General features: G+C 36.8%; 1 protein-coding gene across 11 annotated transcripts in view; it reads left to right on the top strand.

The window, feature by feature from the left end:
• UTRN (utrophin) overlaps positions 1-14,907 on the top strand; it is a 367,525-nt gene that overhangs the window by 164,882 nt on the left and 187,736 nt on the right. For all 11 annotated transcript variants that reach the window (XM_061991642.1, XM_061991648.1, XM_061991644.1 and 8 more), the window contains 2 exons: positions 799-953; positions 6,067-6,256. In XM_061991642.1, the coding sequence (XP_061847626.1) occupies positions 799-953; positions 6,067-6,256 (345 nt within the window). The remainder of the gene's footprint in view (positions 1-798; positions 954-6,066; positions 6,257-14,907) is intronic.

Genomic DNA, 14,907 nt, shown 5'->3' on the forward strand with positions numbered 1-14,907 from the left:
GGCTATAATAGAGTTCAAAAAAGTGTATGTGTGTATCTACACTTACATATTCGTAAAGGGACAAGGTAGGGGTGCAGCAGGGTATGCAAATCAGGGAGTAAGAGAATTCCTCATTGATCCATAGCTTTTAGTAAACAGTAACCCTGTGAGCTTTTCATTGCCTTTCTCTGCATGATTAGGGTGTTGGAAATGGACCATCAAGTCTGCTTTGCTGTAAGTGAAAGCAGGTCTGTGCCCAAATGTTTAGCACAGAGATTGTAACAGACAACTGGACTCAGATATACACAAATAACTTTTCTTCATGTAGAAATAATCTTGAATTCAGGATTCTGTAAAGTCAAGACACCTTGTGAATAGCCTGCTACAATAAGCAAACACTTCTAAAGTATTTTCTTTGTTTAAAAGCAAAAAAAAATCTGCACAAAACAATGAAATCAGATTCTCATGCTGTACTCTTCATTAATGCCACTTTTAGCTGCTGCTTATCACTTATAATTTAAACCTATTCATGCTACTAAAAATATGGAAATGTATTTACTTCTGTTGCCAATAAGACACAGAAGAGGGTTTTTTCTAGCTTTTGTTGGTTCTGTCAATATGATTTTTCTTCATCTTTTTGTGTTTTGTTTCATTGTCACTCACCTGTAGATTTTTCTTGTTGAAGTTTTCCTTCTAGATGAAAAACATGCACATTGTTTCTTTAAAAAAGGCAGAAAATGAGAGGTTTATATGACGAAATGGATAATATAAAAAAGAGTATTTTATATTTTACTCTCATTCTGAAACTGCTTTTTTTAGCTTTTAGTACAGGATTTGCATAGAGGTGACATCACGGTAGCTGCATTCAATGATCTTTCTAACAAACTTCTTCGAGAATATCGTGATGATGACACAAGGAGAGTGAAGGAAACCACTGACCAAATGAACACTTGTTGGGTCAACCTGAACCAAAGGTAATTATGAAGTTTCTATATGTAGCAGTTTGTTCTTGAACTTATATCTTACATATACACGAGTTTCAGTACCTTCTTTGTCTGATTAACTGCAGCATTTAGGGCTACTGTGGATAATGTGTAAATTACAGTGAAGTTGGTTTGAGTTTTGATGATTAAAATTCTCATAGTTTATAGTACTTCCCTCATATTTGGTCTCAGGTTTGTGGCTATTATTCTCAAAGTGTCTTTGAACATTTCCTCTTCTGTTCCTTCATGCTGGTATGCTTTATATATTTGTAGGATGTTACTGTGCTTTCTTTTAATAAGTCTGTAAGTATTCAGCTTGGTCTTCCGATATGTTAATTCACTTTAGCCTTTCATCTGATGGAAACTTCCCTTAAATGAGGCTGTGCTTTGGGTTCCAGAGTGTGTGATGCTCCTAGCACTCCTATCTAGAAAATACTTGAGCTGTAGGAACTGAGACTGACTTGAAACTTCCTTATTTTCATCTTCTATTAAAAAGTATTTGGAGATGTAGGGTTTTTTTCTATGCATAGTATCGTTTACTGTGAGATAATTTAATCTCTGCAGAAATTCTTTTTAGTATTTGATAGACAATTAACATTTAGAGTAGTGTCTGACTTGGTGCCTGCAACTTAAAAGACAATATACTTTATGGTTAGGACGGAAGAGAAAATGGATCCTGTGTATATGGGAGTGGAGATGACAACCAAAGTCTTGTATGTATGTGCACACACAGGTGCATGTAACAGGAGCAACTGCTCTTGTGAGATGTCAGTTAAGGGAATAAAAATCCTGATTAATATAGGCTCTAAAATTGATGTTATATCCTGGGCAGTGAGAGGAAAAACCTTTTATTAGCAAGAAATAGGTAATAAAGGAAGCAGAATACATTATCTTATCCTCCTTTGGAGGAAAATGGTACGTGGTACTTCTGTCATTTTGTGCCTTTGTGGCAACTGGTTTCCTGATTATGTCCACTGAGAGATGAGATAAAAAATAGGCAAGCTTTGTATGGCATATTCCATGTGATCATCTGAGAGAGAATACAAATTACTAATCTCTAAATGTTTTGAAGCACAAGATTTTTCAAGTAACCAAAATGTTTCATAGTTACTCAGAGAATCGCAGCATGATGGGGTTGGAAGGGACCTCTAGAGATCATCTAGTCCAACCCTCTGCTAAAGCAGGTTCCACCTCAATTAGGTCACACAGGAATATATCCAGGAGGGTTTTGAAAACCTTCAGAGAAGGAGACTCCACACCCTCCCTGGGCAGCCTGTGCCAGGATTCCCTCACCTGAAGAGGAAAGAAGTGTTTCCTTATGTTTAAGTGGAACATTTGTATTCCAGCTTTTGTCCATTACCCCTAGTCCTGTCACTGTACCCTACAGAAAAAGTGTTCCCCCATACACTTTTTGAATATTTGTAAGTATTAATGAAGTTGCCTCTCATATTCTATATGATGTGGCTGATTTCTTTTCATGATTCTTTAGAAAACATCCGGTATGCTGTGGAAAAGGTTTTGTCATATGACAAAACTTCCTTGGCTTGGCTCTTACCTTTTCTGAACTGGGTCATAGTAATGAGGTCATCTCCTGAAAAGGCCCTTCCTGGCTGTTCATTTGCATTAAGATTAGGGACTGCAGCATTTTCACCATCAGATTGTCATTTCTTTCCTCAAAGTAAACTAATAATTTTTTCCAAAAATGACATAAAATTCATCTCAATATTATGATGACATCTGGGGTTGAAGATGCAGTTAGAGGGTGAGGAGAAACAGCTCATTGTTGGATTAGCATAACACGAGACTACAGCTCTGTAGTAGGCTCATTCACATTCAAACTTTGCAGTGTTTTGGCTAGAACTGGCATAAAACTGCCCACCACTCAGCAGGTGACCAGAAAGAAGAGCTCCTGCTGGAAGCCTCTATTTTTGAATCTACTTTAAGTCTGCAATAATAAGCAATTGCATTCTGCTGTGTATAACTGCAGTTCCTCAGTTGTCAGTGGGACTACTATTTTGCAGTCTGCAACCTTGGGAAGATGAGATCTACTGTTTTTTAACTAGGGGCAGAACATGAAGGAGAACTCAAAGATGATGGTGAGTAAACCAGAGTAGCAGAGTAGAGTTACAAGGGGAGAATTTACAGTGAATGCATGAGGGTTTTTATGCTTGCTTTAAATGCAATAAATAGAAACAGTAGTTGAATCTTGAGTGAGAAGGCTTAGTTCATATGGCAGATCTTAGGACATGAAGGAGTTGTGCATGGAGCACACTTGTGGCCCTATGGCTTCTATAAGCACAGACATGTATTTATAATGTAATGCTTTACAATGGCAGTTTGTTCCCATGCTTGGAGGTAGTGGAAGGGCTCAGTAACATCATCTGGGAGAATCTCAGTCCCGAATAGCACAAGAGCACTACCAGGAAGACTGTAGCCATGGCATGTAAAGCTGAAGGGGCTCATTTTAAAACTGTTGATATTCACAGGTTGAAGCTCCCTAGCTTGGCATTGTGTAAATTGGATACTCTGCCCAGTAGCTATTTGTGTTCTATTCTTATACTTTAGGATGAAACTGTAATAAATCTATGCATTTTTGTTGCCTCAATAATGGATGATAGTTGCTATCTGTACTGTCTCAGATGTTATTTTCTGACTTTCTTTCCATACCACACTTGTATGTTTTGCAAATTTTTAGTTGAAATCTGAAAAAAACAATTGAGTGGAACAGAAACCTGAAAATGTACCATGAAAACTTAAATAGCAGTTACAATCTGCTTGTTCTTCGACGTGTCTTTACGAATAGAATCAGTGTAGATCTTCTCCACTCTCACTGTCTTATACCAAGTTAGCTGCCTTTGTACAGGATTCTCCAGGTCTTCCTTACATTTGTTTCTTACATCCTGGAAGAATTCTTTTGTCTTTTGAGACTGTTCTAAATGTATTAGAATTCTTTGAAAATCTGAGTCATCATTTTATAGCATGGGGTAACCAATTTGTAGTACAGGATTCTACATTTGTGGTCTTTACTTGAATGAAATAAAAGTATTTGTGACTGCTCTGTAAAAGTGTTGTTTGCTACTGCTGTACAGGTCATCTTTAACAGCATCCATGTAATCTTAGAATATTAATTGTAAATCTGTTAACTTATGCTATTGGAGTATGTATTTATTGAAAACAATGATTTTCATCTTTAATTCAAATGTCATGACAGCAGTGACACTTTAATACTATTTAATTCTTTCCTTTAATTTCCACTGAGTAGAAAATTTGAGAAATTAAAACTCTAGGCTGAAGATGACATTCTTCAATGAATGTTGTAGCTACAAAGTTCAGATTGTCTCAGTTCCCATCTAGTACATCAGTAGGTAGATTTAGATATCTGGGTCACTTAGTGTTTCATCCTTTGGGGCTTTTATTTTTCTTTGAAGGTCACCTTTATTACCAGTATGTTCTTCCTGTTGTCACTCCTTCCATCTTTGGCCTTACCCCCCTGCTGGGGAAGAAAATCCCTGCAGAGGGAGAGGTTTTTGAAGTCAGAGCTCATAACTGCTTTTGCTTTTCATTTTTTCTCACAGTTCCTTGGTGTGCTCTAATTTTTGTGCTAGTGCTTGTTATCTTTTCTAAGTAATATGTAGCAAACCTTTTGTAATCCCTAGCATGCTATTTACTATTTTCTTAGGAGTTAGTGAAACATTCTAGAGCTTCAAATAAGAAGCAAAAATGACAGCTTCTTGCCCTGCTGGTCATTTACCAGTAGCCAAAACTTGGGCAAACATGAAGTCAGGAATGATTCACATAGTTGTATTTTGGATAAAGCAATTAATGAGTGGCATAAGGCCTAAGCTCCAAAGTAGGGGTTGCAACACTTTTTGAAACTAGCCTCTAGATATTTCAGTTGATTATGCTAATACTTAGGAATGTGAGCCTGGCAGAATTGGGATTGAATCAGGTTTTCTTTCTTCCCTTGAAGGAAAATAGCTTTTCCTTGCATCCATCTTTTCTGATGTGCCAGTAAATTAGAATACATGCTTTGAAACGTCATCTTGCATTGAAAAAAGATATTATTTTGTCCCTGACATCTTACAGTATGGTTGGTGCTTGATGTGAAAATAACATAGAACTTCTTACTTAGAAGCAGTATTTTTGATAGTAGTCCTGTTAGGGATTTCTCTACAGACTGCTGATGTGAGAGAGATAGCTTGTTTCTTTCTTTTGTCCCGATTTTGAGAAAAGGGATACTGCAGAATAACATTTAGCTTGTCATACTTCAATTAATGTTAATTGGAGCTTCAAAAATTGCTGACTTAAGTTTCCAATCTGAGTTTCATTTCAGTGACACGGAAACAGCAGAAGTGTAACGTCATCTCTTTTCCTAGGAAAACTTCTGTAGTTTCTAACTAACAACATAAAGGTTTTAAATGTGTCCCTTGCATTTTTTCTTCTTACAAACAAATTTTTATGTTGGTACCACGAGAGATATTTTGGATTGACTGAAAATTTGGACTATATTCTATTCTGCCAGTCTGTTTTTTTTTCTGACTTAAACATGTTGAGCATGGCTTGACTGTTATGATGACAATGTATTACTGAATGATAGTGTTAAAAGTCTTGCCTTTTAGCAGTGTATATGACTTTTCACCCTTTCAACACTTTAACTCTTATAAATTTAGGGAAATGTTTCTGCTTACTGTAAAAGTAGAAGAAAACAATCTCCCAAACACTCAACATTTCTACTCTGTATGATTTTTCTTGATGAGGAAAAGCGTTCACACTTTTCACACAAAGTGAAAATATAATAATGCTTCTACCATTTAGAGTAGCGTAAATCTATGATGGTAATACTCAAGAAGGAAAATCCAGATTTTGTTAATAACTTCTGCATGCCCTTTTAAAAAAGGCTGTGACATATGTAACCAATTCAGAACATCTGTGAGTTATAGATATTCATGTCACTGTTCTCTGGTTATTGTAATGATAAAACAAGCCATGACAGATGTACAGTTTCTTAATAGAGATAACTTGGATTTCCTTTCAGTAATTTCATTATGCTGTATGTAATGCTGTATGTTATGGGAGAGTATTCTGACACTTGTCTTATTTTCAGAGCTGTTGATAGGCAGAATTTCTTGGAGACAGAGCTGAGGACAGTACAGGCCTCACACAAGGATCTAGAGAGCTTCCTTAAGTGGCTTCAAGAGGCAGAGACGACAATTAATGTTCTGGCAGATGCGTCCCAGCGTGAGAACACTGCTCAGGACAGTGCCTGCATAAGGGAACTCAGGAAGCAGATGCAGGTGAGAAACTAAATAATGCTGCTATTATGCTTCTTATAAATTACATGTTGTAAAGGAGAGCTATCTACTACAGGAAGGAAACCTACTATGGTGAGGAAACCTGCAGCCTGGAAGTTGTTTGAAAACCAGTGTTTTAGAAGTCAGCTCTGTGAAGGAAGCAGATTTTTCTTCCTAAGTTTTGATACACATATTTTGTGGATATCTGTGGCACTGAGGGCTCTTAAATGTCCTTGGAAGATTCCTTCTATTCTGGAAGTGTGTACTTGATTAAACCAAGTCATGCTGTGTGATTTGTCTAACCAAATTTATTTAATCTGCTTTCCTTCAAGTAAAGCCTTCCTAGGCTGCACTGTCTCCTATCCCTGCCTGCCATCTTCCTTCTCTGTCTTCTGACATCTTTCAATCTTTAAGTGTAGCTGAAGGCATTCATATAATGATGCTGGCAAACACTCCAAAATCAACATTTTTGTTTTCAAATATTTGTTGACTTGAACTATTGAAAATGGATCTCTGACATCTTGATGTGACTTTAATCAAGTTCACTCTCATATGAGTTCTTGAGCTAAATGTCTAATTACACAAATTACTCTGAGTGGTAAAAAATAACAATGTTCTTACTTTTTTCACGTATTTAACAAAGCACAAAGATATTTCTTCTAAATTGTTTTAAGAATGCAAGGCTTGTGACTTTCTCTTCTCTGTGTGAAGGTGCCTCTGACCCCAAGGCCTGTGCAATGAGTAGAACTTTACAGTAAGCTTAAGATGTGATAAATTCCAGGTGAAATGTGCAGAACATAGACAAAACATAGTTTTTTTGTCATGTATATTCAGAATAAGATCATCTGTTAAACTAGCATTTGTGTGTGTTTGTGAGAGGACATGATATTTTCGGGCTACCTTTTTGTCTGCAGCTCAAGACTGTTGGAGTAATCGGTGATCTAACACCTTTGAATCCTTTTTTTTTTGCCTTCCATTGCAACATCTGAAGCTAGCAATGGTACTATGCAACTAATGCAAAATTTGAGTGCGGTAAAGATTTCTGTTTGAAATGAAGAAAACTCATATCATCAGTCTCTTCAATTCATCTCTCAGTATCTGAAAGTTGCAGAAGATCTACCTTTCATGTTAGTGCCGAAACACTCAATTCTGTGTTGCAAAATGTTTAGCAGCCACCCAAAAGAGAGAAAAATCTAATTGAATCAAGATAGACAAAAAGAGCTAGGAAATAGTAAGAAGTAATGCTGGAATGTGAAGTTCAGTGCCTAAAGATGTAAAGGTGTTCAAAGTTACTCAAAAGATTTGTTTTATGGTAAACTAAAATGAGCATGACTACTGGTGGGCTGTTTTGTTTGTCTCGCTGTTTGATTCGAACTTGTATATTAGCTAGGAGTGTAAAAAGCAGAACTGAAAAAGGTGGGTTCTGTCTTGGACAGAAGAGACTTAAGCTCTTGCACAGTTGTTTCTGAGTGTCTTTATTTGTTGGACTTATGCTGCTTTGTAGGTTTCCTGATCAGATATTCGGTAACAGCATGTCAGATGATGATGATAGGCTAGAAGTGGTAGGTTAAAGAAAGAGACTTGTCGTGAGAGAGAAGAGTAGATATAAGCCAGGAGCAATGGAGTATTGGGAAATAGTTCAAATATGTGTTGGCGATGAGACAAAACTGCAAATCTTGCAAAGTGGAGAATATAGGTGATAAAAGTGGAATGAAGGTTCTGCATCCTCAAAATGATATTGTCATTGACATTGGACAAACCAGGAAAACCAAAACAAAATAGAGGTAAAAGGGGTTTACCTGAGAAATGATAGAACTGTTAATGCAGTTCTAAAAATAAGAATGAAAAGATTGTGTTAGCAAAATTGGATGAAAAGTATTTTTAAATGTCCTGTATGAAGAATCTACACTTGGCATTCATTCCCTCAAATACAAAGTGCCTGAGAAGAGGCAAACCAGTGTGAAATGCACTGACATCTAAACTATGCGTTATCTAGAATCATATGAACTTGTCACGCTACCTGTAGTTGGTGCCTGCATACCATGCTGATTCGTGGTCTTGAAATGCATATGTACCTTTTCATGTGTCAATATGCACATTAAATGTTATGATTACTTGTAACTGTGTCTGCTAGCTGCTATGTTGACATTGGCCTCCCTGAACCCCTAATACAAGTTGAAGTAGATTCATTATAGCACCTTTGGAAGTAATAAGAAATAGCTGTCTCTGTTTATGCTGCAGTATTGCCAAGGTCTAAGGTTATGTTGGCTGTATTGCTTTGGGAATGCCTCACTGCTAGCAAAATGCTTCCATGCTCTTAAACATGCCTACTGCCATCCTTAGCTTAAATAATTCTGCTTTGTCATGGGAAAACCAGCAGTGTTAGTTCTTTGGATTCAAGGATGGCTAGCAAAAGGGATGCTGGCACAACTGTTTGCTTTTGATTTGTTGAAACTCTATTTTTTTTTTTTTTTTGGAATCCTAATAAAGTCACTCAAGAAAGAATTTTATTTGGAAATGGCTCCTGAAAAATATTCATACTTTCCGGCACAAGTGAGAATCCTTTGAGATCCCTTTGACTAAATTAGCTTTAACAGAGTTTTCATAGAAGAGAGGTTTACCCCCTGTGGTTTTTCCTTTTGTATTTGGTAATCTAGATTTCAGAAGCCCCTGTGTGATTTTTATTAGCCTTTAACGTATGGCTGATATAATTAGGGCAGGTATCCCTCTGCTCCTCTCTCAAGATTTATAACACAGTCTGTTATTCACTCACTCTACAGCTCTGCCAGAGCTGCGTTTAGTCTGAGAGCGAGAGCATCCTTTCCCAGAGTGCGGGAACAAATGCTCAGTCTGCCGGTAGAAAGCAGCTACTAGAGGGAGAACAACTGTTGTGATACACTGGAGCCGTCTTCCTGAAGGAATTCCTTTTTTGTTCCTGCAGCTTTCCGGATTACATTGATAACCTTTCCTGGCTGTTTAGTGCACTCCTGAATGGTGGCAGACGCTTGGCTGCTCAGCAAGTTCATTTACACTCTGCACAAGCAGAGCTGAGCAGTACCAGTTAGAGGAATCTGTGAGGGTTGTTGTGGTTTTTTTGCATTTGTTTCGTGGGGCTATTTTTGGAGAGAAACTTATGCTATATCAACCTCCTTTGCCTTTGAAACGTATAAAGCCTGTGGCTCGCAAAAGCAGTCCTGGAAGAGAGCATGCTCAGAAAGCTGGCAAATCATTGTCTAGTGACCAGGAGGAAATGATAGTTGCTCTTCATTTATAATGCAAATTCTGAGGTGTCTTCAGAAGTGTGGCAAACTTAAAATGATGGCTGTGGTGAGAACATCTCTGCAGAAAGTTGTGGTGTTGTTGCATCGTTTACAGAGGATGGCAGTTTCTTCTCCCCGATACCAGAAGCTTTGTAAGGTAAGAAATGTAAGCCCTAAATTCTGAGTGTGTAATGTTAACTCTGCTGCCTTTCTGAGATAAAAAGAAAAGTAAGAATGAGATGCGTGTCAGAAGTATCTAGTCTATTTATTGTGTTTTGTAAAGCCTGCCCTGCTCTCATGTGCATGTTTTGTTAAAGAATACAAGAAAATCCAGTGCTTGTGAAGAGTGAAACATTTTTTTTTTTCAAAAGTGCTCTGCTGCCTACCATAGAAGTGTCTGAAAGGAAACTGTTAATGTCCAGTGAGCTTTTGCAAAGTACTAATACATCTTCTTTACCAAAGGAGTTGGTTAATTCTTTTTAAGTGCAGGACTTTTAACTCCTGAGTACTTATTATGTAGAATACACTGTATTCTTCCATGCCCATGATTTTTGCTTTTGAGCATTATAAAACTTTTAATTAGGAATGAGTTCATCAGACTAATAACCAGCCATGAACTTTTGATTTCTCCTGCCTTTATTTATAGAATTCTTCCAGGGATAAAATAAAGTTGGGGGAAAAGCGTATTGACATAGGCTACCACTCATATTGGTATTATTGTTGTTTGGCTCACTATTTCAGCTTCCACTGAGACTGTTTACTTTTGGGGTTTTTTTTTGCACAGATTCAATAGTTCAGAACTTTAATATGATAGTAATGATCTAAGCTACCTAGCAAATTACTTTTTTTAAAGAAGGCTGATCACTCATCTGATTGAAATTAAGAAAAAAATAATTCAAATGGGTCTGTAAAGTCAATGAGTTAATGCTGCTGTGGTGATGGTGTCTGTGTGGAATGGTCATACAGTGGTGTATTACTGAACCTTAGTGTAAGGATCCTCCTTCCTAACTTTGGAAAAATGTTAATTGCTGAGATCTTCAACCTTATAAATTCTATTTGGCTGCCCTTTAACGTGTTTTTTTCTTTATACTTGTGATCCTTTAATACTGCCTGTGTGTTTTGGTGAAAGCATGCCTGAGATTGCATACAAGGTGTTTGAAAGCCAAAGTCCATGACCGTGTCTTGTTCTGATGATAAAGCGAAGCCATCATAACTCATGAGACTTTCTCAAATCCAAATTGTGTTTTCAATTGTGACAAATACAGAAATAACATCAAGAGATTGCACCTCTGAGTTTAGAAGTAAGAAAAGGGTATAATGCGTTATCTGGTTCATAGCAGAGGAGCTTGTGGAGAAAGTTCTGTCGTGGGGAAAGTCACATTGTTTTCAAAGGGTTATTTCAGAGTGCATCTGTTTACAAGGCTGTGCGAAGCAGTGTATCTTCATTCTGAAGAATTATAGTAGTTTGTGTATGTACAAGCTATTTTAACAAGCATGCCTCAGTTAATCTTGTCTTTATTAATTCTACTATTAAACAGACCTGTTTGCTTTTGTAAGGCACATATTTTTCCATTAATGTAAAGACATGGTCTTTTCATTGTCTTTGCTTGAGTACTAGGAAATGAAAAGTGCTTTGAAACCTATTTAGTCCCAGTTTTGTGTAAAAGCTTGTTTCTAACAATGTTTGTCAGACAGGAACTATTTAGTGACTCTTTCAGTAATAACTATTTGCTAATTAGCCAGAGAACTTATCAAATGGTGGGATATTTAATTTGTAGAGTAGTAAAACATCCTCTGAAAGACTGTTATTAAAATATATTTTCTGATTGAGAAATCATGGAATGGTAGCCTTGGGAATTTTTATGTTGCTTAAAATTGCACATTGTATGTTTTTCTGTTTAAACATTCATGCAGCTTGGTTTATCCAGATGTCTGTGCTTAGTTTGCTGAATTTGTAGAATTAGTTTGTAGAATTGTTCCTCACTCTGGCACTGATTGAGGGGGAAAAAAGGAATAGTTTACGATCCCAGTCACTTCCAGCAGGTGTCAATGTAAGGCAATGATATATGGGAGCCTGGTGATGGAAAAGTGAATACTTAGACGGGAAAATGACATGGAAATTACAAACTAAAAGCAACTGTGAAAGCATATCAGGAAGGATTTCTTGTAGTGCCCTGCATAATTATGTCTTCAGAATTTCAAAAGTTTATATGTCTTTGAACGCTACAAATATTCCTAATATAGTTCAGTTCTGTTAAAGAAATTACTTGTTATAAGGTATATTAATTATTGCATTGTATACAGGGTAGTTGCTTCATGAACTGGCATCTAAATGTTTCATGTGAAGTGTCCTCTGAAGCAAGAGTGCAATGAAATAAACATTAAAAATGTGCTAATGAAATATTTAAGACAAATTCTTAATGTTTGTCTGTTTTAAACTGCACTGTTTAAAAATGAATAAACAAACGTTTATTATTGGGCTGTACAGAGGAAAGTCGTTCCTTTTATTAGCAGCTTTGTTTAGTAGTAATGCTAAGTATTCTTAGATTTCCCTTTACAAATTTCTTAAAAGCAGTAACAAACAAAACATATTACATATTATGGTGACATATTACAGTGTTGCTGAGAAGCAGGACATCCAAAGTTTGGCATATTTCTTTTTTTTTGTTGCTTTTTCACTAATTTCTTTTGCATTTTGTCAGATTTGCCAGTATTGCAATTTTTTTTCACATTGACATTAGTGGCATACTGGGGCAAAATTTGTACACTTAACATTATGTTGTCAGGATAGTGTGTAATATGTTTTGGTTTATTGTTGTTAGCAGTTTTGTTTCGTAACTACTGTAACATTTCAACTCTCAAGTGAACAACCAGAAAAATGTTTTTAGGGGCTATCCTCTGCTCTATGTTCTTCCTAATATGTGATTGTTTTTAACGAATGTCTTCTGTTGGGTCTTCTGTTCTGTCTAACCAGCTCAGACAAAAATGCATTTAAAATTTTATTTGGAATAGAAAAAAATATGGTAAGGTAGAAATTGATAGATCTCTTATGAGAGACTGGAACTACAATATTACTTATGAAAATGAAGAAAAAAAACTGTGAAGCTTTCTGACAGCTTTCTAACTTCCCTTACAAGTGAAAGAATAGTGTGTCTGTCAGATTACCTTGAAATATATATTTTGCTTGTGGAAGCTGACTATGGTATTTTTGAAGCATATTACTAGCATTCAGGGACTGGAACATTCACCTACTGGAGAATAAACTGAAGAAAATAGTAGCTGAGAGTATCTTCTCATTTCTTTCTGATGACTTCCTGGGAAGAACCCTTGACTTCCTGGGAAAAAACCTCAACCAACATGAATCTTCACTCTTGAGGGTGGTACATGATACCTTTAGATGAGCTCTTGATTTTCTCAACTGTGAAGAGGAACATATCAGAAACATGTTTCTTATGGTTCTTTTTTATGAATACATAATTTAAAATGCAATTCTTTCTGCAGTTTCATTTTTTTCATGGTTGGCTATGTGTTAAATTTATAAAACTCCAGGAAGTTAAGCATGATGAATGCTGGGATCAGACAAAATAATCTTCTGCTGTGATAGTGGTGATTGCATTCTGTGGGCTAGGAATGTAAGTTAGTCAATGACAAATTAAAATTGAGATGGACATAATTTCTTTTTCAAAAAGGATTAAAAATTGGAAAGCTGAAACCTGGTGGGAGAACATTTGATGACAGGCATTTGGAAGTCTTAGGAGATGAAAATTGATTTGTTACTAGCATTTGTCATAGAATAATCACAGAAACAATGGAAAGCAGAAAGTTTTTAATGGCTTCAAGAATGAGATAGGTAAGGCTGGAAATAACTATCCACTAAGTCAAAAGACATAAAAGCTAGAAATATGGACTACAAATGAGATTCAGATTGGAAATATAGTTAAAATAGAAATTATTTTTCATTGGTATAAAGTTGTGGCTTTGTATGTAGTTTATCAGTGACAGACAGGGACAGGTAGCAGTTTAGGCATGCAGGTGACACGTTGGATGTCAATAGATAGCTGTTAGAATGTTACAAATTGATTTCCTTTTGGAATTTTTAGAGGGACCTAGTAAAAAAAAAATCAATGTGATATTGGAGGGATATTTTCATGTTTTGATAAACTAGAGATGTCTGATTCTGAGATCTCCCATCCTCTTCTTAAGGACAGGATAAGCTGGTTCATGAAAACAAGATATTGCTACAGATCCAGAAGCTGGTTGGAACTGGAGTTTGAGCTGAGAAGAATGTGCAGAATTTAAAGGAGCAACTTGTAGATGAAGCATTGGAAAGACCTCTTGATAGTGATATTTAGGAGCTCACTAAGTCTATTTCTCCTAAGAACCCATATTTCCTCTGTTCTTAAAGAACTTAAGTTAAAACTTAAGTCCCCAAGCATAAAACAAGGTGATTGTGAAGAGCTAGCATGGCTTTTAAGAAGGATGCCCAGCCTAATGGTTTTCTGTGAGGAAGTGGTTACTGTCTCTTTGGATGAAAGCTAAGCAGTAGTATTCCGTGATCTTGACTTTGGAAAGACATTTGACACAGTCTCTCATACTCAAATTTGGGATATATGGACAGGATAGATGAGAAACTCAAATTGTCCAGCCAGTTCTATTCCCATCTTTTGTCTTGAGAGTTGTGAGAGTAGTGAGACTGATGTTCAGCATTGCTATGAATTGGGATAGAGTGCACCTTCAACAGGTTTGGGAATGATACCAGACTATGGAGGAAACGTCAATGTGTTTCCATTCATTGGAGCCTTGAATGAGAGGGATGGCATGACAAGAACTCCATAAAGTTTCTTAAAAACTACAAATGACCCCAAATGAAATTCTTGTGCTTGAGAAGGAATAACTCAGTGCATTGGTACAGGCTGTGTGAGCAAGATCATGGCCATTGGATAGGGAAAAATGATTATTGCTGACTACTTAGCTCTCATAAAGTCATGTCCAGAATGCTGTGGTTGGTTTCAGGCTCCCAGTTTAAGAGATATGTGGAGACTGTGTCTAGTGCAGTGTTTTGGGAATGGGACACATGATGCAGGAGAAGAGATAGAGGTAGTGGCTTCATTTAATATGGAAGGGAGGCTCCAAGGATTTTGAAACGCCATCACTGCCTATCTGGTGGGTTGTTGTTATAGAAGATAGAGATGGAGCTAGTCTCATCTCAGAGGTGCCCTTTGAGGGGAAAAGCTGCAGTGGGAGCAAGCTGCAACAGTAGAATTGAGTGTAAGGGCACAATTTTACACAGCAAGTGTAGCTGAGTGCTGGAGTGAGCTGCCCAAAGAGGCTGTTGTATTTCCATCTTTAGAGGTATTAAAAACTGTAGTAGATAAGGTCCTTAGAAAACCTAGC

This window comes from Colius striatus, chromosome 2, assembly GCF_028858725.1.
Source record: "Colius striatus isolate bColStr4 chromosome 2, bColStr4.1.hap1, whole genome shotgun sequence".
Taxonomy (NCBI): Eukaryota; Metazoa; Chordata; class Aves; order Coliiformes; family Coliidae; genus Colius; species Colius striatus.